General features: G+C 48.6%; 1 protein-coding gene across 3 annotated transcripts in view; it reads left to right on the top strand.

The window, feature by feature from the left end:
* Positions 1-1,464: 1,464 nt before the first annotated feature.
* ACVR2B (activin A receptor type 2B) overlaps positions 1,465-25,494 on the top strand; it is a 41,270-nt gene continuing 17,240 nt past the window's right edge. Inside the window, exon 1 of one of the 3 annotated variants that reach the window (XM_077865756.1) lies at positions 1,465-1,647. In XM_077865756.1, coding sequence (XP_077721882.1) covers positions 1,596-1,647 — 52 coding nt within the window. In that variant the 5' untranslated portion in view covers positions 1,465-1,595. The remainder of the gene's footprint in view (positions 1,648-25,494) is intronic. The other 2 variants (XM_077865755.1, XM_077865754.1) reach the window with 2 other exon arrangements.

The raw sequence follows: 25,494 nt of genomic DNA, 5'->3' as shown, positions 1-25,494 counted from the left end.
ACTTCAATCAAGGCAATTTCGCTCTGTATGCATAATATTTTGTTTGAATAAGGTTTCTGCTTTCTGGAAAATGCAAAGCACAGGAATCTAACCTCTTCACCTGTGTAAGGAAAGTGAGGCTCAGAAAGGTGAAATAACTCCGACTTCCAGGCACCACCTCCTTCCAGACAGCTTTTGCCCTGCTCCTGCCCTGCTCCAAGAAAGGCTGTGGCGAGTCAGGAGCACAATTGCCGGAGGATAATTTCTGTATGGAAGGATCCTGCCCCTCCTACCTGAGCTCTAACGGGCTTTCCCTCTTTAGCTCGGAGCCCCATCGTGACCTTCCCAAGCTCTGGTTGTGGGATCTCAGGTGAAGAAAAGGGGCACCCAAGGAGGAATGTGGCAAGTGAAGAGGACAGCAGGACCATTTGCTAGACAAGATCTTCAACTCGAGGGACGGGAGGCAGTTGAGACCAGTTTTGAAGGTGCCGACTGATGCGGGGTGCAGTGTTGGGGAAGGCAGCTGCCACTGGTCTTTTTCCACCTGCTGTTGCTCTGCGGGGAGAGGCTCGGCGGGCACCCGCTCTCCCAGGGATGGGTCCAGCTCCAGGATCCCAGCCGTGCCCGTACGTGTGTGTTAGGGTCGCAGAGTGGGGGGGCTACTCGTCATTTCAGAGAGAAGATAGCCTGTCCTGCCGATTCGTTCGGCACGAAAGGCACGACTCCCCCGCGGTTCCCGGGGACCCGGGTTTCGGAGGCGGGGAGCGCGGGCGGCGGCGGCGGGAGCGCGGGCGAGCCCGGGGCCGTCCACCTGCTCCGGCGTCGCAGCGCAGCGCAGCGCGCGTCCGGGACGGTGGGTTCCAGCGCGGAGCGAGGGCCCAGGTGCGGCGGCCGCGCGGTCCCGGGGCCACCGCCCCCCTCGGCCAGCGCGCCCGGCCGCGCAGCAGGCGGCCCCAGCAGCCTACCCCGGGCGGGGGGGCGCGGAGGGCGCGGAGGGCGCGGGCGGGGGCGGGGGCGGGGGCGGAGCCTCCTTGTTGTTGTTTCTCGGCGGCGCCGCCCCTGAGGGGGGCGCGGGCCACGCGGCCGGAGGGCCCGCCCCCTCCCCTCCCCTCCCCCTCCCCGCCCGCCCCGCCCGCCCCGCTCGCCCGCCCGCCTCTTTGTATCCAACATCCGGGTTTCCCCGCTGGCTCGGCTCCGCGGCCGCGGCTCAGGAGCCATTTTGGACTCGGTTCAGCTCCCCTCCCCCCACCCCTCCCCCCGTTCATGGCCCCTCCGGACTCGGCCCCTGCGCCCGGGGCCCGGGCCCAGCCCCGCCGCGCTATGCCCGAGTCGGGCGCCCCCCGGCCCGCGCCCCGCCGCCGCCCCCCGGCCCCCGCGTCGCCCCGGAGCCCGGGCCGCAGCCTGCGCCGCCCGCAGCGGCCGTGAGCCCGGCGCCGCCGCCCGGCCTTGGAGCCTGCACGCCGCCCGGGGACCCAGGCGCGGGAAGCGCGCGGGGAGCGAGGCCGAAGGAAGAAGCGGGAAGGAGAGCGCAGCCGCCGCCGGGCCCTGCGCGCCCCGGGACCGCCGCGCGGCCCTGCCCACGGGCTCCGGGTGTCCGCGGGGCGGCGCCGCGGAACATGACGGCGCCCTGGGCGGCCCTCGCCCTCCTCTGGGGATCGCTGTGCGCGGGTAAGGACGGGCGCGGCGCTGGGGGCGCGGGAGGCGCGGGAGGCGCCGCGGTGTTTACCAACAAAGGGCGGGCCCGTGGCCTCCTCGCCGCGCCACCTGCACCCGGCTGGCGCCTCCCGGGGCGGGGACTGCGGGCGTCCTCGCGGGGGACGATCTCGTTGGTGCGGCCCCGGGGCCGGGGCCGGGGCCGGGGCCGGGGCGTCAGCCAGCTCGGGGGTCGGGCAGCCCGGGCGCGTGGAGCCCAGGGCCAGCGAGAGGGACGCCGCGGCGTGGGGCAGGCGGCGGGCGTGGTGGGCAGGTCTGCGCCGGGGGTGGCGGGATCGCAGCGCCGAGCGGGCCGGGGCAGGGCTGCGCGACCCCCGGAGCCCCTGGGCGCGGCCGGAGGAGTCCCCCGCGCCGCATCCCTCCGGCGTCTGCGTCGTGCTTCCTGCGGGGCGGGCCGCCGGCGCCAGCTCCCGCCGACGCCCGCCTCCCCCGCGGCGGCCCCGGGACCCGAGGTGCGGTCACCCCGCGGGGCCGCTTTGTTCGGGGCTCCTGGGACGGGAGGTGGGGTGCGAAGAAAAATTGACCGGTCCCCGTTTGTGCCTCCGGGAAGCACGTGGCAGGGCTGGGTGGTCGGCGGGGCCAGCGTTCGGCTCGCGTGCCGGTGGCGGCCGCTGTGTGGGTGCGGGTGTACACGGGGTCCCGCGGGGAAGAGCTTTCCCCCAGAGCCGAAGCAGTGACTTTCCTCTTCTAGCGGCGTTGGGGCGCGCCCAGCCCCGGCTGCGTGCGGGGATGGGGTCCGCCCTCCGGTTCGGGCGGCTCCGGGCGGCCCCGGGAAACGCGGGGAGCCGCGCACTGACGCTCCCGGGAGAAGCCTGGGGAGGTCGCGGCGGCCGGTGCGCGGAATCCGGGGCGCCGGGTCCTGCGCGCCTTTGTTCCCAGCCCCCATTACACATGCAGCGCGGGTCCCCGGCCGCCCGCCGTGGCAGCCGCGCGGAGTCTGGGAAACCCGGGAAGGGCGGGGCCGGGCGTGCAGGGGTGGGGCAGGGATCCCCGCGCCCCTGCGGGGGTGGAGATGGGGGATCTCCGCCGCAGCCCACCCCCGCTCTGCGCCCTCCTGTTGATGTAGCGGGACTTGGTTGTCCGCGCCCGACGCGAGGGAGTTGTCTGTGTGCAGTCTGGAGCGGCGTAGCCAGAGCGCAGGGACGAAGAAGACCCCCTTACTGGTGTTTGGGCGCAGTGTGACAGGGGGTATCACGGCCCCCTTGGAGCCATTTCCCCTGTGGTGGAAGCAGAGTGGCGGTGTTGAGCTTGGTTCTCTCTCTGCCTTTTAAGTGCTGCTTGGAGATGCTTCTGAGGAGAAAAGAAGGCATTGCTCTGCGGAGGCTAGGGCCGTCAGGCTGACTTACTAGGCATGCAGCAGCCCACCTGGCTGTCTCTGGGTCTCTCTGGAAGGTTCTGGGCTCTTCCAAGCTCCAGCCTGCAGAGGGGACCTCCTTCTGTGACAGGACAGCACCAGCCTCCTCTCCCTTCCTGGTGAGGCGGGACAGGACAGGGTGGGATTGGGCTCCTCCATGGTCTGCCTTTCCCTCCTTCCCTCGGCTTCCCCCGCCTGACTTGGGCAGTGCTGGAGTTAGACCGAATCCAAGGACCCGTGTTCCTGCCCTGAGACGAAGGTGGGGTCACTGGGTGTTTCTTGTGGTCACAGCAGCCAGTTTTCTGGTGGCTGCTGCGCTGACCTGTGAAGAGCTATGGGAAGAGCTGGTGCTCCTGTTCTTTTACTTCATGGATGCCCCTTGCTTCAAGCTCTTGGCTTGCCATTTAGGATTACTCCATCGCCTGCAGCACACAGTAGGAGGATCAGGAACAGCGCTGTCCAACAGAAATATAGCATCAACCATGTATGTAACTTAGAATTTTCTAGTAGTCGTGTTAATAAAAGAAAAAACAGGTGTCTTAGTCTGTTTGGGCTGCTGTAAATAAATACCATGACTGGGTGACTTCAATAACAGAATTTATTTCTCACAGTTCTAGTGTCTGGAGTCCAAGACCAGTGTGCCAGCATGGTAGTGTTGTGGTGAGGGCCCTCTTTCTGGCTGGCAGATGGCTGCCTTCTCACTGCATCCTCATGTGGCTTTCCTCTGTGTTTGGAGGGCCAGGTAGAGAGAGCTCATTCCTTCTTCCTCTTCTACTAATTCTAAATTGAGGGCCCCACTACCATGAACCAGACTAACTCTGATTACCCCCCAAAGGCTCTAGCTCCAAATACCGTCCTTTTGGGGATTAGGGTTTCAAGATCCGAATTCTGAGGGGACACATATAAACATTCAGTCTCTACCTCTGAAACTAATAATATACTATGTTAATTAATTGAATTTAAATAAATAAAAACTAGTCTATAACAAGGTGAAATTAACTTTAATGGTATGGTTATTTAACCTGATATATACCAAGTAATCAGTATTGAATGATTACATGATTTTGCATGTAATCAGTATTAAAACAATTAATGAGACATTTTATGTTCTTTTTTTTTTTTTTTTTTTGTGCTATCCTCAAAATCCAGTGTGTATTTTATACCTACAGAACGTGAACTTTCCCCATTTCAGGTGCTCAGTAGTCACGTTTGGGTAGTGGCTGCCATACTGGATGGTGCATAGAAGAAAGGGGGGAATTTATGCTATAACAATGGCACATGGTGCTTGTTACAAGATCATTGTTCAGTTCTGCAGGTTTTTTGTGTTCTGTGCCTGGGTCAGTACCCTTGTGAAATAAGTTTGGCACTTGCCTTGTAGGACATCCTAGACAGATTTCTCTCTTTAGGATTTCTGACATCTGTCTCTGTATTTTGGGTTCAGATCAGAGCCTGTGGGGGTGGGGTGGAGAATTTCTGAGTGGAATGTCAGGAGCCACTGGCAGAGGAGGAGCTAACTCTGTCCCATCAGGAACTGTCAGCTTGGACTGCCTGAAGTTGTCCTCATAGGCTGGATACTCTCTGATCCAAAGGTGTTTATGTCCTCAGGGGAGAAATGTGTGTATGTGTTATGAGTGAGGTGACCTGCAGGCTTTTTGTAGTGGTGGCTGCTAACGATGCAGACCACAGATCTACAGGTTGTTGGTGCCATTCCCCAAGGAAAAGGCGTCCTTTGCTCCCTCTCCTTGTATCTGCTGGGTACTCCAGGTACTGGCTGGCTGGGCCGCCCTTTGGGAGGAGTGGACACCCTTACTGTTAGAGGCTCTTCCGAGAAACTCAGCCAGCCTTCCAGGCTCTATAGCTGTGTGAATAAATAAGTCCTGGAACCCCATAGCCTCCCCCAGCTTGGGTGGGCCTCTGGTGTACTACTCTGCAGGGGCATTAAGAATCCCCAGATTGGGACGCCAGGGTGGCTCAGTGGTTGAGTGTCTGTCTTCTGCTCAGGGTGTGATTCCGGGGTCCGGGATTGTGTCTCACATTGGGCTCCTTGCAGGGAGCCTGCTTCTCCCTCTATTTTTCTGCCTCTCTCTCTCTCTCTGTGTCTCTCATGAATAAATAAAATCTTAAAAAAAAAAAAAAAGAAGAATCCCTAGATAACACCTGGACCTCCCCTACCCCTAGCACTTCACTCAAGGAATTTGCAGGGAGCCCAGGGAAGACTGCCCATTCTACACCATGGACCTTTGTATTGTGAACCTCTCTGAGAATCCGATAAAAGCTGTGGACTCTTCCCCCAGGAAAATACAAATAAAGAAAGAGAAAGCATATGTGTGTGAGAGCCAATGCATGCATTGTACATGCACACTTGCTGTTTTGCATTGATACCAGAAACTTGTAGCCCCCTGGGATGGGCTATGTGAAGTGCTGGCTGCCCTACCCATAGCCATTGTACCAGTTTTGAGGGGCAATTTGTTGCCCTTGGTGGGGGGTGCACTGGGCTCATTCCCACATTGCTTCCTCCACTGGACTTCTTTACTTCTGTCCTTTGTAATCCCCCTGTAGTGTTTACATTCCAGCCCTGGTTCCTTTTTCTCCTCCTCCAGGCAGCTCTCCCTTGAGTGCCTGTGCATTCAGTCCCTTCCTGAGAGCTCAGGGTGGTGCAAGTCGGAATCAAAGGACATCAAGTTAAGAGTTAAGATTCACTTGTGGATCCTGGCCTGTTACTGTGGACCAAGATTTGGGGGCTGTGAGGAGGAGCTGGTGCAGGGAATACTTTTGAGAATGACACTGGTTAGAGGACAGCTCTCAGGCAGGGTCCTGGCTAGGTAGACCTCAATCTAGGACAGGGTTTCTCAGTCTCGACACTATGGACAATCTAGACCCTATGATTCTTTGTTGTGTGTGTTTGGAGATGGTGGTGACACCTGTCTTGTGCGTGGTAAGACCTTTAGCACCATCCTTGGTCTCTGTCCACTTAATGCTAGTATTGTGACAACAAAAATGTCCTGGGTAGAGGGGTTGTAAATCGCCTCAGGTTGAGAACCCTGGATCTAGAATGTTCCTGTGCTTTAAAGAGACAGTTGTGGGAGGTGGGGTTATGGCTAATGCCCACAGCACCTAGCCTTTGCGAATTCAAGGTGGGAGGTTGGAGTCTCCTCAAAGCCTGGGAGATCCCTGCCTGCTCGGCCATGAGAGTGATTGGCAGTGAGCGGTTTGGGAGGACCTCGGCCAGCTAGCGAGAAGGATCCTGGCGTCCTTGAGTTTTCCCAGCAGCGGTTCGGGTTTCAGGGCTTCAGGGAGGTGGCGGCCGTGGGTGGCCCGGCAGCCTGCCCGCCCCGGACCCACACACACCCGCCCACCGCCTCTGCCCGCTGCCTTGAGCTTTGCGCGGGGGGCCTCGCCCTCCCACTTGAGCAGAATGTCAGGCAGTGCGTGTTGCCCGGGCCGCCGCGCCGCCTGGAACCTCGGGGCCGCTGGCCGGGGAGCCGCGGCTGGGAGCTGAGGCTGCCCGTGGACCCGAGCAGTGCCGGGGCTGCAGCAGGACGCGGGCATGCCCCTGCCCTCGAGCAGGCCGGCTGCTTGGCACCCCGCCGAACCTGGGGACGCCAGCGCAGGGGGGCAGCGTCTCCCCCGAGGTATGGGCTCAGGCCTCCACCTGGCCACTGGGAGTCGGCGGGCAGGCCCCTGGGAGCTGGGGTGGGCAGCGCGGGCGGCCCTCACCCGGGGGCCTGGTCTCTGGGCACGTGTGCTGGGCTTGGCAGGTGGGCAGCACCGCATCTCTTCTTCACTCCTCTCCTGACCTGCCCCGAGCTCTGCTGGGGAAGGCTTTCTGGGGGCTCCTCTGATCTGGAGCTCAGCAAGTTCAGCTCGCTTTGCTGCACTGGGACCTGACTGCAGACTGGGCTCACAGGGTGGGAGGATGCAGTCCCCAGCGCTTGCCTTTCCAAGTTCTCCGCCACTGGTGTGTCCCGTGCTTATTTTAAAGGGCTTCTTACTGGGATTGAGACTTCTGGTTCCATCTTCTTGACTTCTTACATCTTCTCTCCCGTTCGGTCACCCAATTCCTTGTTCCGGAATAGACACCCACCACTTCGGGGCTTCCTCTTTGAACTTTCTCCACCTGACTGAGAGGTGCCTGTTTCTTGAGGACTTGGTGGGACCCTCCTGGATGCCCAGGTTGGGGGTGGGGTTGGGAAAGAGAGAGGAGATGGGACTGCCTTCTTCCAAGTCCCTGGTTTGTTTGTTGGTGATGACTATGTCAAAGGCACTGGAAACCCAACTGATGACACGGGCTGGGGGTGAGCTGTCACTCTTTCTGGCCCAGGATCAATCCTGGCTTCCTGCCTTTGGCCAGCCCCATGTTTTGCTCTGGTTATTCCAGTCTTGCTGTACACATACATGTGCCTTTTTCAGACTCAGGGGCTGGCAGCCCTAGCTGGGTATTTTCATTCCTGGACTTGTGGTTATTAGGAGCAGGTGTTGGAAAGGAAGCCTGCCTCACTGGGCAGATGTGTAGCCCTTCTCCCAAGGGACCTTCTCTAGGGGCCTGGCCTGCCGCACAACAGGACTTTCTCTTCTCTGGTCAGCTTCTGAGCTGGAGCAGAGGTGTTTTGTGAGGTGAGCTCATGTTCTTGTTTGCAAATGTTCCTCTGCCGACTATCTCAGTTCCACTCTGACAACCAAGGAGGCTAAAATTAGTTCTGGGGAAGGAAAAGGAAGGCAGATTGGAAACCCAAGCCCTTGGCTGGAGGATGGAGAAGGCTGCTTCCCGGAGTTTGTGGTCAAGCATTTCAGAAGATGTGACCAGACCAGCTGTTGTCTGTCCATCCATGGAGAGGGTGGGGCCCCTGCTTGCCTCTTAGACTTGAACCAATGGAAGTGGGAGGCTGACTCGGAAGCTGAGTCTCTTGAGTGTTGATGTCAGGGTCAGGGTGTTTTTTTCTTCTGGTTTGTGTAGTGGTGTGCAGTGTTTTCAGGTATGAGGGCAATGCCTTTTAATGTCTAATGTCTTTGACAGTGCACCCCCCCCCCCCATATTGATTCAGGAAACATCTGAGTTCTCAGTGCCTTGGATTAAGAAACCTATGCGCTTTTCTGTACTTTTGGGAATTTCCTTGTTACCCAAGTTTTGACATTCCCTTCAGGTACTTGGTATCCAGGCAGACCAGGGTCTGGGAAGTGGATTATGTGGCTCATGCCTTATAAGGAGGTCTAGCCTCTGTGTGCCCTGAGAACCTGGGGAGCAGAGTTCATCTGCTCTGTGGCTTAGAAGTAGAGGGGCAGAAAAGTTACAGTGAATTCTGACTTCCCTTCCTACCTGGTTGGCCCTTCCTGTGAACCCCTTACCTGAGAGTGGGTCCTGTAGGGCCGCTCAGGGGAAGGAGAACCAGGCTACCTCTCTCCTCCCCTGAAAAACCCACTCCCACACCTCCCTTTACCCAGGGGTCTCCTGGTTAGGCACCCTGGTTGTAGCTCTAAGAGGAGAGGTCACTTTGGTCCCTTCCTTTCCTATTTAAATTTTACTAATTCTTAGTTTTACAAATAATATGCATACATTCAGCTGCAGAAAATTAGACATTACAGATAAAACCAGGGCCCTTTACCACCCCTGGCCCCCATCTGAGTCCTTCTATACGTTTTTATCTGTGCGTCTATGGAAGCATTGATGAAATAGTATTTTTTAACCTAAAATGGTATTGCTTCTCTTCAAACATTTAATTGGGGTATAAAATACAAGTAGAACTGTGTATTATCATAAATGATGGCTTGATGAATTTTCACAAACTGACTGTGCCCATATAATCAGCATCTAGATGGGGAATCAGAAATTGTTAAAAAATTTTTTATTTATTTATTCATGACACAGAGAGAGAGAGAGAGAGAGAGAGAGTGAGGCAGAGACACAGGCAGAGGGAGAAGCAGGCTCCATGCAGGGAGTCTGACGCGGGACTCGATCCCGGGTCTCCAGGATCAGGCCCTGGTCTGAAGGCAGCGCTAACTGCTGAGCCACCCGGGCTGCCTGGGAATCAGAAATTTACCAGCCCCTATCCCCACTAAGCCCTTTCTTGCTCCCTTCCAGGCTCTACTCCTACATCCATCCCTAAGGTTGTTCACTATTCTGACTTCTCATGGCACACATTAGTTTTGCCTGGTTTTGTGCTTTAGATGAGTGAAATCTACCAGAGTGAATTGTTTGTGGCCATCGAGTGCTCATCTGTGTTGTTCGATGTCATGGCTTTTAAATGCAGAAGTATGTTTTGGCAATCTTTCTCATACCTGTGGATCTACCTTGATTTTTTTTTTTTCTACCTTGATTTTTTTAAATAGCTGTGTGAAATTTCAGTTTGTATGTAGACTACATTTTATATAGTCTATTGATGGATTTTTCTGATTGTATACATTTTATGCAGACTGATTCTCAAGGATTGATAACGAGGAATTTTTTTTTTTTTAAAGATTTTATTTATTTATTCTTGAGGGACACACAGAGAGGCAGAGACATAGGCAGAGGGATAAGCAGGCTCCCTGTGGGTAGCCCGATGTGGGACTTGATCTCAGGACCCTGGGATCATGACCCGAGCTAAAGGTAGGTGCTCAACTGCTGAGCCACCCAGGCGTCCCTATATTTTATTTTATTTTATTTATTATTATTTTTTAAAATTTTTATTTATTTATGATAGTCACAGAGAGAGAGAGAGAGGCGCAGAGACACAGGCAGAGGGAGAAGCAGGCTCCATGCACCGGGAGCCCGATGTGGGATTCGATCCCAGGTCTCCAGGATCGCGCCCTGGGCCAAAGGCAGGCGCCAAACCGCTGCGCCACCCAGGGATCCCTATATTTTATTTTTTTAAAGATTTATTAACGTTAATAAAGACACCGAATGTGGAACTTGAACTCAAAGCCCTGAGGTCAAGAGTTGTGTGCTCTACTGACCGACCCAGCCGCAGCACATGTATATTTAAAATTTTAATAGGTACTGAGACATGGCTGTACTGTCCCCTCCCCCAACCCCCCCAATCTATCCAGGTGATGGCAGTGGGGGCAGAAGCTGGGTAAGATGGCAGCTGGCCCTCTGCAGCGATATACGAGCCTCTCCTTCCCCTCCAAAAACGCTAGATTGCATAGGTTGGAAATAGTCCGTGTCACGAAGGGTGCCCAGACAGGTCTAGTGTCCACTAGGTCCACTGCTTCCTGTGTCTGAGCCTCCTGGTAACTGTGTTGATAAAAGAGAGGTAGCAGTGGACTTGCCAGTAAGTGCTAGCAGGTCTGAGTATGGGATGGATGTACATGTCTGTGTAAGCTCACTGGCCATGCTTTATGCTGCCTCTACCCTCCAGGGAGACTGAGGCACTTGCTGAAGGTTGTGAGGAGCTGTGTGTTAACAGGGCACCACTGGTGAATCCAGTGCTTTGACAAGATTGTAACATGGCAGGATCCTGATTTTGTATGTGGTGATAATGCTGGTAGGAGGGATAGGAGACACTTGCAGAGAATTATTTTAGAATCTGGTGAGAAGCTTCTCACCAGAAGGGGCTCTGGGGAGCTTCACTTTCTCTCTTTCTTTCTCTCTCTCTCTCTGTGTGTGTGTGTGTGTGTGTGTGTGGTGTTCGCTTGTATAACTTTCTGCCACAGTTGGCCATAGAACTAGGTAGGATAGTTTGAGATGATTGTTCTCCAGAGCTTGTACTTTCCTAGTCTCCTTCAGTGTGCTGCCTGCTGCTTCACTGTGCTTTCACTGGGATTCCTTGTGTAAGTCCACTTGTTAGGCTCTGCTTGTGGACTTAGGTGACAGTATATTTATGATACTGTCTCTAGGATGAATGATGTCCCCATTAGCTTTCCCACATTGTACAGGTGATGTGTGCTCTCTGTGCATTGGGCTGATAGGGCTGCCACCGGATGGATGGCTTTGAAATAACACACACTGGGTGGCTTCAATACCAGAAATTTACTTTCTCACAGTTCTGGAGGCTGGAAGTCCTCCTCAGGGTACCAGCAGGATTGGTTTCTGGTGAGGCCTTTCTCTTTGGCTTGCAGATAGCTGCCTACTTACTGTATGGTCTTTTCTCTGTGTGCAGACACTCTTTTCCTCTTTGTGTTAAAGACACCAGCCCTACTGGATTAGGGCCCCACCCTTATAATCTAATTTGACCTTAATTACCTCTTTAATGGGCTAATCACCCAGTCTAGTCACATTGGGGGTTAAGAATTTTGGGGGAACACAATTTAGTCCTTAATGGTCTGAAATAATAAAGTTGATTGAAAGGGGATTTTGTTTCCCTCTTGAGTCACACTTTGGAATGAAAGTTATTTTTTTTTTCCGGCCTCTGCCCCTAGGGTCTAATTAAACACTTCCTGTGAACAGGCTTATCTACACAGGTGATTTCAGTTTCTGTGTATGTGTAGAGTCTTCCCTTTGGGTATTATGTGTTCCTGAAAATAGTCTAAAAGCTGGGTAAAAAGTAGATATGGAGGCTTCCTCTTTTTTGATGACCAGGACCAACCCTCTTTCTGGAGGCATCTGGAAAAGATGGACAAATTGAGGAAACATCTCTGTCTGAAAGCATTGTACAGCTAAGAAGATAGTGAAGACTTACCAGGTCAGGATTTGTTTGAGAACAGTGGCCCTGGTGGTGACTTGATGTTTGAATTTCTTTTTAGCCCTTCCATATAGGGAACTGAGAGGGTTGCATCTGCATTTGATAGCCTTGTGGGGCTAGGAAGACAGGGATTGGAGTTTTCAATAGAGGGCAGATATAGTGAACCTCTCCTTTTGAGTTGGATACCCAAAGACTTGGAGGCCAGGGAGAACCAAAAGAAGACAGATCTAAAGCAGGATTTAAAAAAAAAATTAAAGATTTTATTTATTTATTCACGAGAGACACACAGAGAGAGGCAGAGACATAGACAGAGGGAGAAGCAGGCTCCTCGCAGGGAGCCTGATGAGGGACTTGATCCTGGGACCAGGATCACTCCCTGAGCCAAAGACAGATGCTCAACCTCTGAGCCATCCAGGCATCCCTAAAGCAGGATTTAGATGCTCTGGAATTAATGGTACCCTTAGCTGCCTGCCAGAAGTACATGTAACATTATAGGAATATAACATCATTGTAGCCCTCAAATTATTTTACAGACAATTTTGCACGTATCACGACTGGTTCATCACTTTAAATAAATAACCAGAAAAAACATCACAGTTGAAGCAAACCTGAGTGAGCTCCAGACTGGAGTTATATACATACTGAAAAATCTTGCTATGATCAAGGAAGTGAAAGTGAGGGTTTCAGTAGAGAGCTGGAAAAATGTATAAGAACTAAATGAAAAATTATAGATGGGCATTATACACTAACAGAGGTTAAGAACTCAATGAATGATTTTATCAGGAGATTAAGTCAAAATGAAGAAAGAATTAGAATCAGTGAATGGGAAGATAGATCAGAAGATACTATGCAGACTAAACCCTGGAAAGGCAAAAAGATTAATACAAAGGAGAGGGAAAGACAGGACGAAGTGAGAAGGTCCAAGATACGTGTAATCAGAGCCACAGAAATAAAGGCCAGAGAAACAAAATATAGAAGCAGGAGAGAGAATAGCTGAGAACTTTGCAAAATAAATGAAAGGCATTAAGCCACAGAATCAAGAAGCCCTGTGAACCAAGAAAAATAAAAATTCCACACCTATTCTTATTCCAGCCAAACTTCTTTTTTTTTTTAATATTTTATTTATTCATTAGAGACAGAGAGAGAGAGAGAGAGGCAGAGACACAAGCAGGCTCCATGCAGGGAGCCCGATCTGGGACCCCAGGATCATGCCCTAGGCCGACGGCAGGCTCCAAACCGCCGAGCCACCCAGGGATCCCTCCAGCCAAACTTCTGAACACCAAGGAGAGAATCTTTTTTTTTTTTTTTTAAATTTTTATTTATTTATGATAGTCACAGAGAGAGAGAGAGAGAGAGAGAGAGAGAGGCAGAGACACAGGCAGAGGGAGAAGCAGGCTCCATTCACCGGGAGCCCGATGTGGGATTCGATCCCGGGTCTCCAGGATCGCACCCTGGGCCAAAGGCAGGCGCCAAACCGCTGCGCCACCCAGGGATCCCAAAGGAGAGAATCTTAAAAAGCAGACAGAGATAAAAGGCATTACAATCAAAAGAGTAGTAGTTATATTGACACCTAACTTCTCAGAAACAGTGGAAGCCAGAAAATAATGGAATGAAAGCTTTAAATGCTAAAAGAAAAAATTGTCTCTTTAAACTTCCAAATCAAGTGAAACTATCTTTGAAGAATGAAGGTATCAGGGCACCTGGGTGGCTCAGTCAGTTAAGTGTCTGACTCTTGATTTTGGCTCAGGTCATGATCTTGGTTCTGAGATGGACCCTGTTGTCAGACTCCATGCTCAGCAGGGAGTCTGCTTGAGATTCTGTCTCTCCTGCCCCTCTTCCCCTCTGTCTCTCTCTTTTTCTCTTAAAAATAAGAAAATGAATCTTTATTTTTAAAAATTTTCAAAAAAGATTTATTTATTTATTTGACAGAGAGAGCAAGAGAGAGAGCCACACACAAGCAGGAGGAATGGCAGGCAGAGGGAGAGGGAGAAGCAGGTTCCTGCTGAGCAGGGAGCCTGATATAGGACTTGATCCCAGGACCCTGGGATCATGACCTGAGCTGAAGGCAGATGTTTAACGAGAGGTGCCCAATAAATAAATCTTAGAAAAAAAAAAAAAAAAAGAATGAAGGTATCAAGTAAAGAGGGTGTTCTTCAGACAGACGGTAAATGATCTAGATGGGAGGTCAGAGATGCAGAAAAGAATGAAGGACATTGAAAGTGATACATAGGATTGCATTACTGAGTTTGAAACACATATAAAAACACATGAAAACAATGCTGTATAGGAAGTGGAGTGAAAATGGAATTCAGTTCTTTTTTTTTTTTTTAAACATTTTTTAAAAAATTTATTTATGATAGTTACAGAGAGAGAGAGAGAGAGAGGGGCAGAGACATAGGCAGAGGGAGAAGCAGGCTCCATGCACCAGGAGCCCGACGTGGGATTCGATCCCGGGTCTCCAGGATCGCGCCCTGGGCCAAAGGCAGGCGCCAAACCGCTGCGCCACCCAGGGATCCCTCAGTTCTTTTTTTTTTTTTTTTTTTTTTTTAAAGATTTTATTTATTCATGAGAGACACAGAGAGAGGCAGAGACACAGGCAGAGAGGGAGAAGCAGGCTCCATGCAGGGAGCCCGATGCGGGACTCAATCCTGTTTCTTTTTCTTTTTCTTTTTTTTTTAATTCAGTTCTTAACATTGGTCACCAACAGGATAAAACTACCTATTAATGTTAGGATTTGATAAATCATGGAGGTATGCTGTAAATTTCTAGGGTAACCACTAAAGGATAGAAAGATGAGAACTTTGAAGCTAATAAAGAGAACATAGAATAATAAAGAATTCACAAATTGAAAAGAAATCAATAAATGTGAGATAAGAGGACAGAGTGGAGAGATAAATAGAACTAATATCTCTAATGAATATAAGATCCATACCTTTAAAATATTCACAAATAGAATTTGGCAATATGTAAAAAAAAAAAAGATCTCTCTCTGTGTGTGTGTATCTCTCTATGTATCTAATGACTAAGTGTTTTAATCACAGAAATAAATGCATACTTGGTCTAACAATTGAAAATCTAATTTGCCATGTTAACTGAGCAAAAAACCCCATAGGATTTTTTAGTATATTCAGTAGATGCAGAAAAAGCTTGTAGGGTTTAATCCTTAGAGTAAAACAATTTGGAAATGCAAGAACTAAGAAGAGCCAAGGCTGTCTTTTTTTTTTTTCCCCCCTAAGGCTGTCTTAAAAAGAATAAGTTGTGCCTTCTGGATCAGGATTCATTGTAAAGCTATAGTAATTAAAATGGGAAGCTTTCGGTGCTAGATAGTAAATAGACAATGGATTAGAAATACCACTTTCAAGTGATATTTCATAGGTGTGAGAAATTGTTTCAATATTGGGAAGTGGTATTAGATGATGGCGTTTCATCAGGGGAATAAATCATCCATTTTGATGTCTTAGTGTTATAAAATTTCATCTTAAAATCATTCTATCTAATGTTGACATGGTATATTTATTTCCATTCATTTCTTTACAACCTGACTTTATGAATCTTTTGTTTAAGATTATTCAGTTTTAGAATTTCCATCTGGTTCTTTTTTTTTTTTTATAGGTTTTATTTTCTGCTGGTGTATCCTATCAATGCCTTCACTGGAATGTATTTTCCTTTACTTTCTTAAACATATACTTCTGATAGTTACTTTAAAATCTTTGCTGATTCCAACATCTGATCATCTTAGAATCAGTCTTCATTGATTATCTGTTCTCTTGAATATGAGACATATTTACCTATTTTTCATATAATCTTGGATTATATCTAAATATTGTGAGTGATAATTATAGAGGCTCTGGATTGTTATGTTCCTCTTATAAGCATTGTGTTTTTTTTGAGTTAATGTTTTTTTGTTTTGTTTTGTTTTGTTTTGTTTTTCTTTGCTTTTTGTGTTAGCAGGTAGTTATATTGGCTGAATTCATAAACTCTTCTGTGGTGTGTAGCTGCTGAAATGTCTGTTTTAGTTCCTTTATGTTTACTTAGTTGCTTGCAGTGTGATGGTGCCTGTGTAGTTAAAGGTTAGCCAGCAGTTTGAACAGAGTTCACATGTAGATTCTGGCTTCCAGCCTGGTCTGGCTGTCACCCTGTAACTCCTTTGCTCTTCATCTTTAAGATACTTATCACTATCTTTTGTGTTGCATCTTTGGGTTTTTGCATCCTTATTGTATCTTCTTTTTTTGATGGCTTCCTCATTTTGGAGGAGAGTATCCTCTAATACCTTTTGAGAAAGAATGAACAGAAGGTATGTTTTTGGATCTTTATTTTCTCTCTTCTGCCTTCGTATTTCATTGATAGTTAATGGGGCATGGGCTTATAAATAGGAAATCTTTTCCCCTCCAGACTGTGAAGCACTGTCCCATTGTATTCTAGCTTCTAAATATTATTGGCTGCAGGAAGTTCAAAGCCATTCTGATTCCTAATTTTTTATAGGTGACGTTTCTCATTTGATAGACATCTGCTGTGAGGTCTTTTCTTGTCTCCACTGTGGTAAAATTTCACAGTGACGGGACCTGCTAAGGATCCTGTTTTCATGTGCTGGTCTTTGATTTCATCCCTTTTGTTTCCTCCTGGAACTCCTGTTATTTAGGTGTTGAACTTTCTGCACTGAGCCTCTAGATTCCTTTTCTCTTTTCTCTCTTATTTTCTGTATCTTTGTGTGTTTACTTGACTTTGTGAGATTATGTCAATATTATCTTTTAATCCTTCTGTTGATTTTCATTTCTGCCATTATATATATATATGTATATATATATATAAAATGGGTCCACATATATATTTATATATATAACTATATTATATATAATAATTACATGTGTGTATGTATATATATACATTCATATTTCATTATATATATAATGGGACCACAACCTGAGCTGAAGGCAGATGCTCAACCACTGAGCCACCCAGGTGCCCTGACCTGTTCATATTTAAGGATGGACCTGAATACCGATTGAAAGCTCTGAGCTCCTGAGTGGAACCTGCCAACGGTAGGATGATCTGCTTGGGTTATTTCTGAAGCTAGCCAGATTTTCCTGAGAAATGTCTTCTGCTTTCTCTTTGGGGACTTGTCTGGGAGGGTAGGTGTAAGGCCTGACTACCAACATCCTGGGAGCCATGGTTGGAGGAGAACTGGAGTTTCTGCAATCCACATTTTGTCCTGTATTCTTCTTGTTTTAGTATGATACCTGTGCCCTCAAGTTTTCCTAATCCTTCCTGTCTAGAGACTCTTTATCTTCTTTAGAAAATAACCTATTGGATTGGGGAAGGCAGCCCCAGCCATGGTGAGTGGTAGTGAGCGCTGAGGATCTAGCCAGCCTTTTTTTCTTTGGATTCATCTTCACCTCACTTCCAGAGAGAGACATGACACAAATTCCTGAGTTCTGGAGGATCCTGTGTTGGAAATCATGTTGCTTTTCAGCTTTCTCCACAGCCAACTCAGGAGTCTTTGTGGTTATTGACAACTGGTATAATCTGCTTTCCAGCTTCAGAATTTGATTTCTGTGGTTCTTTCCTGTTCTCTTTGTTTTTATGGGTTTATGCTTTAAAAACTTCTCTGTGCTGTGGTTTTCTTGGGATTATAGGAAGGAGCAAAAGTAATATTTGTGTATAATCCTTAACCTTTACCTGGAAGCTCTTCTCTAGTATCCTACAGATATGATGGTGCCTGGAGAAAGGCAAGGATTCTGGAGGATGGCCCTGGACTCACACTTTGTTCTTGGGAGGATGGTGCCAGGGACTTGTTTACAGAGTTGAAGTTGGAAGTGAATTGAGGTGATCTGGCTTGATTCCTTGTTCCTAGGCTGGGCTTGTGAAGGCATATAGAGCTCTTGTCACCCTTGGAAAGTGTTACTGCATTTAAATTTCTGGCAGTAATAGTGAAAGTAAAATAGCCAAAAAAACTCCTCATAGAAGACATGAAGTCTTCATGGGGAGTAGAAGTGATGGATAAGGTATAATAAATACCCTTTTAAAATGGATATGCAGGGACGCCTGGATGGTTCAGCAGTTGAGCACCTGCCTTCGGCCCAGGGCGTGATCCTGGAGACCAGGGATTGAGTCCCACATCGGGCTTTCTGCATGGAGCCTGCTTTTCTCTCTGCCTGTGTCTCTGCCTCTCTCTCTGTGGCTCTCATGAATGAATAAATAAAATCTTAAAAATTAAATGGATATGCATAGCTGCATATATAAGAAAGTAAGGGAGAAGCAAGAGGAGGCTTAAGTTATTGATTCTCAGGGAGACTTTGCCTCTCCTTAATTTAGAGATGTGGGTGGTTTAGTAGCAATAGGTAAGACATAAGAGATCAGGTATAAAATTAAGACTGAGGTCCTCATATGATGAAACTCACATAGGGCTATACCTTCAGTGAAAGTATGGACTAGAAGAAACATCCTTTTGCTGACAAAGGGAGTATATAATGAAATTGTCTTTGCCTAGGTTGATAGGGAGGCAGGTGGTTTCCCTTGAGAATGTATAACCATAGATTTGTGCTTACATAAGCTTGGAGTTGAAGTTTATGCCAACAAGTGTTCTCTGGGAAACTTGAAGTTGAGAAATTAAAGTGATTCCAAGTTGATAGTGTCTTAGAAAGTTGGGCAGAAGCAAAAATATAGATTATCTTTGGAAGGTTGTCTCTCCTCCACCTCCACACTTGGCCTTAGAGTATTCTCAGAGAAGAGGCCTGATGAACATAAGCTCTGTATTCAAAAAGAGAACCCATAATTCTGAGAATCCTAAATTCTAAACACACAGGAAATAAGATACTATGAGTGAAAATAATCAGAATAACAAGTGACAGAAATAAATGTTGAAGAAATTACATTATGGAATTATAAAATGGGGGTTTGGAGTATGACAAATAACAGAAGTATCAAAATCAACCAAGAAGTTGTTTTTTTAAAAAAATAGAACTTATAGACATGAAAAAAATGGGTTGAGTTTATAAATTGAGTAGAAGAGCTAAACAGCAAATTAGACACAGCCAAAGAGAGAATTAATAAATTGGAAGTTAGGCCATATGGAATTATCTATAATGGTGCCTAGACACAGAATTGGAAATATAAAGGCAAGGTTAAAATACTGGATAGAATGAGAAAGTCTAATAAACTTTAATAGGAATTTCAGAATCATAGAATAGGGAGATAACAATACTCAAATTGAAAAAGCCAAGAACTTTTCAGAATTGATAATAGAGGTGAATCATTGGACAAAATCATTTTTCCAAGCAGTGTAAATAAACTTAAACGTATACTTAGACACACAGCTCCTCATAGTGAAACTGCAGAGAGACAATTGAAGAAAATAGCTAGAGAGAAAAGACAGAGTATCTTCAGTTCAAATATTAGCAGACTCTTCAGCAACCATAGTAAAAATCAGAAGACCGTGTAATAATATTTTTAAGATGACAAGAGAAGATAACTCAGCCTAAGAGCTTATGTTCTTTTTTATGTATTTATTTTTAAAGATTTTATTTATTCACGAGAGACACACAGAGAAGCAGAGACATAAGCAGACGGAAAAGCAGGCTTCATGTAGGGAGCCTGATGCGGGACTCGATCCTAGGATGCCAGGAACACACAGGCGACCCAAGTTTATGTTCTTTTTTTTTTTTTTTTTTTTTTTTTTTTTTTAGTTTATGTTCTTTTAAATTATCAGTTAGGGAGTGCCTGGATGGCTCAGTTGGTTGGGCATCTGCCTTCAGCTCAGGTTTTGATCCCAGCATACGGGATTGAGCCCTGCATCTGGCTCCCTGTTCCGTGGGGAGGCTGCTTCTCCCTCTCCCTCTGCTTGTCACTCCCCTGCTTGTGAGCTCTCTCTCTCTCTCTCTTTCTTGTGAATAAATAAAATCTTTAAAAAATAAACTATTAATTAGGAAACAGGGCAAAATAACATTTTCAGAAAATCAAACAACTTCTCTACCAAAAGATCTTCAATGAAGGAGGATGTTCTTTTGGAAGGACAGTGGTCCTAGAAAAAACTGCAGAGATGTAGGGTTGGCCAAGCAGGCAAACTGATGAATGTATGGACAAATAAGAAAATATGGGGTGTATGCAACACAGATCATATCTGCTTTGGGAGGCAGATAAAAAGAACAATAGCAGATTAAGTATTTAACACCAATATTTAATTAAGTGTGGTTGGAAGGAGATAGTTGGGGCTAAAACAGGTTCCTATGAGGGTTGGTAGAGATGTTGATTAACTTTAGGATTTTAGCATAAATAGTACTTATAAAAGTTTAAAGGCTAGCTTGTAATAGAATAGATACAGAGCGCACTCCTTCCAGACTGGAATGGCTGAAATGTAGAATTACAAAAGATCATCCAAAGGTGGTAGCAATAGAGAAAAAAACAAATGTAAACAGCAGTAATAAAAAATAAAAAAAAAAACAAAAAAAAAAAACAGCAGTAATCATGAATGTAAACAGGATTCAATTCTAGATCAAAGTGTTAGATTGAACTGGGGAAAAAAGATCAGAAAGATTTAAAATAAAAGAAAAAGATAAATTCAGAAAATACCACAAGCAATGTTGTATATGTATGTTAGCATCAGCTCAGGTGGCCTTTTTGGTGAAGAGCAAATGAATAAATGAAGAGGGTTACTATCTAGTTAGAAAAGTTTTATTATGGGCAGCCCAGGTGGCTCAGCGGTTTAGCGCCACCTTCAGCTCAGGGTCTGATCCTGGAGACCCGGGATCAAGTCCCATGTTGGGCGCCCTGCATGGAACCTGCTTCTCCCTTTGCCTGTCTCCACCTCTCTCTCTCTCTCTCTCTCATGAATAAATAAGTAAAATCTTAAAAAAAAAGTTTCATTACCAAGAACATATAAAGAATTTTTTAAAAAGATTTTATTTGTTTATTTATGAGAGGCAGAGGGAGGAGCCTGATGTGGGACTTGATCCTGGGACCCCAGGATTGTGCCGTGGGCCAAAGGCAGGCGCCAAACCGCTGAGCCACCCAGGGATCCCCTCATTCCTCATTGTGTCTCATTTTAGAATAAAATTATTATTATTAAGTGGAGTGGAGTGGGTGGGGGCAGAGGGAGAGAGAGTCTTTTTTTTTTTTTTTTTTTTTTTTACGAGGGAGAGAGAGTCTTAAGCAGGCTTTGGTGCCCAGCATGGAATCCTACATGGGCTCTATCTCAGGACCCTGAGGTCATGACCTGAGCCGAAATCAAGAGCTGGTTGCTTTACTGACTGAGCTACCCAAGTGCCACTAAGTTATTATTTGTAAAATGCTTAGTTTAGTGCCTGCTATGTGCTTGTTAAATATGTATCAATTTGGATGGCTCACAAATAAAAAGGGTCAAGGCAAAAAAAGCATATGTGTCAGAGATTGTTTGGCTGCTAGAAACATAACTCAAGAGTTCTTCTCTTATGTAAAAGTTAAAAGAGAAAGTATGTATACATTTTGGATTCTGATTCTTTTCTGCCCTACTCCATCTGTGCTACTCCACAGTGAGTGCACACTCTAGTGTGTGTGTGTGTGTGTGTCTGTCTGTCTGTGGTTGTCTTTCTCACACTCTACCCTCCCCCATCTGCCCCCCTCTCCCGCTTTAGGTTCCCTTACCCTGCTTACTCATGTGGGGGAGGTGGAGTCATGAACACGATACCAGATGCTGTCACTGGGAGCCATAACCTTTGGGTCTCTGGGCTCTTCTTGGCTGCTGTTGGGCAGCAGGTACTCAGCTAAGTGCAGGTCAGCCCTTGGAGGAAGGCAGGGCTAGGGGAGCCTCAGGCAGGAGCCTCCAAGGAACAGAGCCTGGCCACTGGCTAGGGGAAAGCTGCCTCTTCTTTAGGCAGACTGCAGTCTGGGCAGTAAGGGAGAACACTACGCATGCCTCAGGTGGCCACTTCTTAGGGCCGGAGGCTTCTGGGAGGAGGGTACACCTTGGCATGCTGACAGCAGAGGGGTGAGGTAGATGTGGTAGGTGGGTGGCATTCCTTTCTCACTGGCCTCCAATGCCTTGTGGTTGGGGCTGGGCACCTGCTTCTTGTGGAGGGTGGGGGGCTGCTGAGGGGCTTCAGGAGCCGAGGGTAGAGTGTAGCAAGTTGCTGGTTGCTGGGGTTCGAAGCTCCTCTGGGAGATGTTGGCTAGGCTGGATGCACGCCAAGCCCAGAGCTCTGGGAACCCCAGGGGAAGCATGGCCACACCAGCTCCATGTCCTCCTGCTGAGGCTGTGCCTTAATCGCCCTCACTTTTGCATCCTCCCAATTGTGCTTCTAGCCCATCACAGGCAAGATCCCAGTCCGTCACAGGTAGGATCCCAGTAGGCTTTCCCTGTTTCTACCCAGCACAGAGTGGGCTGGGTCCAAGACCAGCTGGACTGGGAAATCCCTCCCAGCACTTGTCCTCAAGCACCAAAACTGGTCTGTTTAGGGCAAGCTCTAGAATGGTGATTCAGAGTGGAGTATGTATTTTTACTTTTCTCAGTGGTGGTGTGTGTCTAGGAGTCGGTTTCTCTGCCCACCTGGGCTGAGGGCTTGGAGAGTACTGGCACCTTCTCTCCAACAAGGTGTAGGTAGTCCTCTTGGAACCTAGGGACTGCCATTTTGGACACTGCCACTTGTATATATGTTCCTTTGGAGACCAGCAGTTGAGTTGGCTGTGGCTCAGGGATGGAGTGAGCCACTTGCCCAGGTGTCTGGGAGGTAGGCTGCCCTTGGGCCTAAGGCAGCAAGTATTGGGGAGGGGGGACTGCAGGCACCCCATCTTGGGTGCACATCTTCCTCTCCTGCTGGGATAGGTGAGTGGGTGGGGGTCAGGGGAGCCTCCTGCGCCTGGGTGCCCTGGCCCTGTGAGCATGCGTGGGCAGGAATTCTGTGTCTATTAAAAGGCAGAGGCTGCCTTGTGGTTGGAGTGTTGCCAGAGGCTATAAATAGCCTCTGTGTGCAGAAGCAGAGCACCAGGGAGGAGGGAGGAAGGGGGAGGCCCTGGGTTTCCAGCTGGCAACAGAGCCTGAGCGCGGTATGGGAAAGGCATGGTCTCCCAGTCTCCCTAGGTCCTCCATGAGCTCTGAGTGCAGAGCTTTTGGAGGCATTGGTATGCACAATCCCTGCTTGGTGGGCTGGGAGCCCTCCTGGGGGCTTGTATGGTGAAGGACTGTTATAGGCAGCAGGGAGGGGCATGGCTCCTGATGTAACAGCTAATGTGCCAGGCACGGTCATAACCACTCTTAAAACACATTCACTGATTTGGCTCTGGAACAGCCTGAGGAATTAGGTGCTCTTACCACCCCCTTTTCACACACGAGGAAACAGGCACAGAGTGGGTTGGTAATTTATCCAGGGTTGCACCACCAGGGAGTGTTAGAGACAGGATTTGAACAAGTCTGGCCAGCTCAAGGCTGCCTTACTCTCGGTTGTCTGTAGGAGGATTTGATTAGATAGGGGGTCCAGTTGCATCCCAAGCCCTTGGGTCTTACCTTAGAACCTTGCAATTTGGTGTTCCTAGCCATGTTCACTTAGGTCCTGCCCATGGTAGTGGCCAGAGGGCCTTTGCTTGGTGAGTGGCATGAGGAGAGGAGCTGGGCCAGCCTTTTGCCACCGTTGATGTTGGGACTCCTCACCTTGCACAGGGGGCTTTTTGCTTGTTGTCTGCATGGAAATAAGACCTCCCTTGAGGACCCTCCATCTTAGGCTGCAAGACCATGCCTTGAGGCCATGCCTCCTGCCATCCCTTCCTTCCAAATCCTGCCCTAGCCAAGTGATAACCATGTTCTCTTGCCTGTCCATTGGTCCTCCCGTCCATCTACCTGTCGTGTGTCTGGAACTGGTTCTAGCACTCAAGATAGTCAAGGCTTCTGCCTTTATTAGCTTTGCAGCTTATGGGGGGAAGGCTGACATTTAAAAAGTAATAAAAAAAAAAAAGTAATCATTGAGTACATTTATAATGTTTTATTTCTCAATAGGAGTATTCCCTACATTTTTTCTTGGAGGTTGTTTTTGGTTAACATTATTTTTACACTTTTTGAATGTCTGAAATATTCCTTTAAAAATACTAAGCAGCTTGAGGTGGTAAATTATTATTTTTTTAAATTAAATTTTAAGATTTTATTTATTTATTCATGAGGGACACACACACACACACACACACACACACACACACACACAGAGAGAGAGAAAGAGAAAGAGGCAGAGACACAGGCAGAGGGAGAAGCAGGGAGCCTGACATGGGACTTGATCCCAGGTTTCCAGGATCAGGCTTGGAGCTGAAGGTGGCGCTAAACCACTGAGCCACCTGGGCTGCCCGAGGTGGTAAATTAGATGATGGATGAAACACAAGGACCTGTGGAAATAGATGTTTGCCTAGTCTCTGGAGAGCCGGCATTCCAAGGAGAAAGTCCCCGGGGAGCATCATGCAACCAGAGGTAGTAACTTGTGCCAAACCCAGAAATGGAGCATATTCAAGGGCCTGGCAATGTGCTGTGACGGCAGTGGGGGAAGCAAGGTTGAGGAGTAGGCAGCACCCATATCTGCAGCTCACCCCATCCCTTCAGGTTTTCCCCTTAAACTGTAAGCCTTATGCTTGACAATGGGCCTGGCTGGGGGAAGCCATTGTGTACCCTTGCATGAGCCCCTTTTGTAGATCCTGGGGCCCTTGCTGTGGACCTGGCTGGGTCCCAGCTGCCTGGGGCATTGGGAGGCCACTCTTTTTTCTTCTTACCAGTATTCTTGGATGCAGAGCCATGGCTAGACCCTGGCATTGATAGGATGACATTCTGAACCCTTAGTCCTCCTCATTGGAGCTTTGAGATGTGCTGCTTGTCCCTGGCCTGTAGAGGAGCGAGCCTCTTATCCTTGCAGGGAGGTACAGAAGGGGTGGGATGACTAAAGAATGATCTGCAATGGGGGGCCCTTCCTTCCTGACAGCCAGTCCTCATCCTTCTCCCTGAGCATACCATGGCATATCAAGTTCTTCACTCGCGATGGCCACTGCGGATGTGGAGTGAAGGACGATGGAGGCTTTGGTTTGTTAGGATGCAGGTCATTTAGTTAGCTCTTCCCTGGGTTGGTGTGGGGTCTTCTCTCCTGGCTGTTCCAAGCCAGCCTTTCAGGCTGACAGTGAAGAGGGTTCCTATGTGCTGGTGGGCTGGCTGACTGACCTTCCATGGGGGTGACTCTGACCATCCTTTCCTTCTTCCTTCCTGGGATACGAATACCAGCTGGGGGTGGCATCAGGTCACTTGTCCACAGTAGGCCCAAGAAGAGTGGAGAGGCTTGGTGCTAGTTTCCTTTTGAGTGTCAGTGTGGTTTTTGATAGCGAGGTTGATCATGTATGCCTGTAAAGGGGCCATGGCAGGACACTCACAAATGGCATTCTGGACAGCTCTTCAGTCCAGGTGTCAGGGTGCAGGAGTACCTGTTTCCTGGGAACCTCCTTTGGCATCTCCTTCCTCCTTCTCATTACAGGGCTTTGGGGGTTGCCCTCATTAAGGGCAGTGGGGCAGATGGGAGGGCTGGGACAGGTTGCCTGGGAGGGGTTGGTGAGAAAGGTAGATTTGGTGAACGGTTGAAGGAAAGAAGTATTTGAAGGGGCAGTCGGGGGTCAAAGTGTTTGGCCACTAGGATGGCACTCATGCAGGGGTTGGAAAGAAGGCACAGGAATGGTGGAGAGTATCTTCAAGGGGCCAGCTCCAGCTGGGAGGATTATCTGTTATCACCGCTTATTACTAGCCAGCCATCCTCCTGCTTGGGGCACATATTCCCCCATGGTGACTCTGGGAGCCTTATCCTGATCATGCTGGCCTGATTCTTAGGACCTTCTTCTGCCCTGCTGAGTACCAGGTAGTGTTGCTGGGTGCAG

The sequence above is a fragment of the Canis aureus genome, chromosome 22 (assembly GCF_053574225.1).
Source record: "Canis aureus isolate CA01 chromosome 22, VMU_Caureus_v.1.0, whole genome shotgun sequence".
In the NCBI taxonomy this organism is placed as follows: domain Eukaryota; kingdom Metazoa; phylum Chordata; class Mammalia; order Carnivora; family Canidae; genus Canis; species Canis aureus.
Note: the sequence above shows the minus strand (reverse complement) of the source record. Positions and strands in the feature narration are given on the sequence as shown.